This window comes from Physeter macrocephalus, chromosome 7, assembly GCF_002837175.3.
Source record: "Physeter macrocephalus isolate SW-GA chromosome 7, ASM283717v5, whole genome shotgun sequence".
NCBI lineage: Eukaryota > Metazoa > Chordata > Mammalia > Artiodactyla > Physeteridae > Physeter > Physeter macrocephalus.
Window position 1 is genome coordinate 48,352,148 of NC_041220.1, and position 2,345 is coordinate 48,354,492.

General features: G+C 37.0%; 1 protein-coding gene across 1 annotated transcript in view; it reads right to left on the minus strand.

Moving 5' to 3' along the window:
• The window catches only part of LOC102995069 (RE1-silencing transcription factor), a 46,428-nt gene that overhangs the window by 22,124 nt on the left and 21,959 nt on the right, over positions 1 to 2,345 (minus strand). Inside the window, 1 exon segment of the mRNA XM_028491814.2 lies at positions 2,125 to 2,208. Within this exon segment, the coding sequence (XP_028347615.2) occupies positions 2,125 to 2,208 (84 nt within the window).

Sequence of the window (2,345 nt, forward strand, 5' to 3'; positions counted from 1 at the left end):
AAAAAAAAAAAAAAAAAAAATTACACAGAAGCCATCTACTAGAGCTTAGGAATCTTGCTACACATGGTCTTTCTTGTAATGGAATTTCATCTGCAAGTTTTCTTGTTTATGTCTACCACTTAAGCAAAGCAACATCAATTCCTCTCCTCAGTATGACTCACTTCAGCATGGGGTTCAGTCCGGCAGAGTGACAACTACTGCAAAAGGGATATGATGCAAACAGCATTCCAGAGCCCCTTTTCACTTCTGATGCAGAGCAGAGTACTAGGTTACCCTATCCATTTTGTTCAGACCAGTAATCAGTCCTCAAAGGTACCAATTCATATCAGGAAAATGTTAATGTAACTATCAGTAGTTACAAACATTGCTTTTAAAAAATGAGACCCGTTAATGAAAGTCAGTTTAAAAGTGAATAATTAAGGGCTGCTGGGGAGAAATGGGGAGCAACCACAGAGAGGGGTTTCCTTTCGGGGTAAAGATGTCCTAAAATTGACTGTGGTGTTGGCTGCACAAGTCTGTGAACACACTAAAACCAATGCATTCTAACTTTCAATGGATGAATCGTGTGGGAGTGGAGTACATCTCAATAAAGCTGTTACTTAAAAAACTGAATTGCCAAATATGACAAAATATTAGTAACTCTTGAGTATAGGTGATGGGGACCCATGGGTGCAGTGGGACATTGTCGTTACTTCTGAGATGTGTGAAATTTTTCATTTTTAAAGTGTTTCACTTGGGGGGTAGAGTACACTTATAAACGAGAAAGGTCCTCTTACCTGTATGAGTTCGAACATGCTGAACATAATTGTTTTTTCTGTCTGAAAAATAATTGCATTTTCCACATGTGTATACTTTCCTTGGAAAATGGTTTCTCAAGTGTTTCCTCCAGTGATATTCGCTTACTGTGGTGTACGTGCAGATGATGCACTTGTAGACTCGCTGACCTACAGTCTGTCATACAGAGTGAAGTAAGTCAGAAAGAGAATAACAAATACTGTATGCTAACACATATATATGGAATCTAAAAAAAAAAAAATTTCTGAAGAACCTAGGGGCAGGACAGGAATAAAGACGCAGATGTAGAGAATGGACTTGAGGACACAGGGAGGGCAAAGGGTAAGCTGGGACGAAGTGAGAGAGTGGCATGGACATATATAGACTACCAAATGTAAAATCAATAGCTAGTGGGAAGCAGCCACATAGCATAGGGAAATCAGCTCGGTGCTTTGTGACCACCTAGAGGGGTAGGCTAGGGAGGGTGGGAGGGAGACACAAGACGGAGGAGATATGGGGATATATGTATATGTATGGCTGACTCACTTTGTTATAAAGCAGAAACTAACACACTGTTGTAGAGCAATTATACTCCAATAAAGATGTTAAAAAAAGAGTAGTCCATGAAAAAACTTAGTAAGATGTCAATTCCCTTTAACAAACATTCACTGCTCACAATGGGAAATGAATTCCTATGTTAGTAGGATGGGGTAACTATCCAGTGTGATACCTACAAAAATATTACAAAGGCAAATACAAACTGGATGTATTTCCTCCAGTACGAAATATTTCATCCAAGATGAAATGGTAACATATTTACTGAGAAAAGGAAAGGAAGAGTTGTGGATCATGTCAATATCTCTAGGACCACCCAAGGGTCAGTGTGGCCAAAATGAAATAATTATCCATTCAAGACCACCTATGCTAATATTGACTTTTTAACTTTGCCATCTATATACCTTCATAATGGGGACCAATTCTGGATGGTGACCATGATTATTTCAGTTCTAGAGTGGATAAATCTCTCACTTGTTATAGTCCTGTATTTTATTTATTATAGGTTAATAAATTGGGATCCTGGATTATCAATCATTCCTTAAAGTTTGGCTTTTGTTAATCAATCCTCAGAAACCTTATCAACTCTCAAGAGAACAAACCCAAATATCAGGAAAGCAGCTAAGTAGGAATCCCTGGAACCCAGCAACCACACACTGAAATTATTAAAAGTATGTAAGTATCCAAATTGTATTAAAAATAAATCATAAATAATGACCCAGTTCCAGGTCTAGAAGAACTTCTTTATAATGGTAGTTTACAAAAATGATAGAAAAATTCCAATTTCTTACCAACCTGAATGAGTACGCATATGTCTGGTTAGATGAGTTTTCTGAGAACTTGAATAAGGACAAAGCTCACATTTATACGGACGTTCTCCTACAAAAATATAATGATTAATGTTTAAATAATAAAATAAGGCAAATACAATTCTCACTAACAATACATACATTATTCAATACTGAGCATTTTTTTTTTTTTTTTTTTTTAGCGGTACACAGGCCTCTCACTGTCCT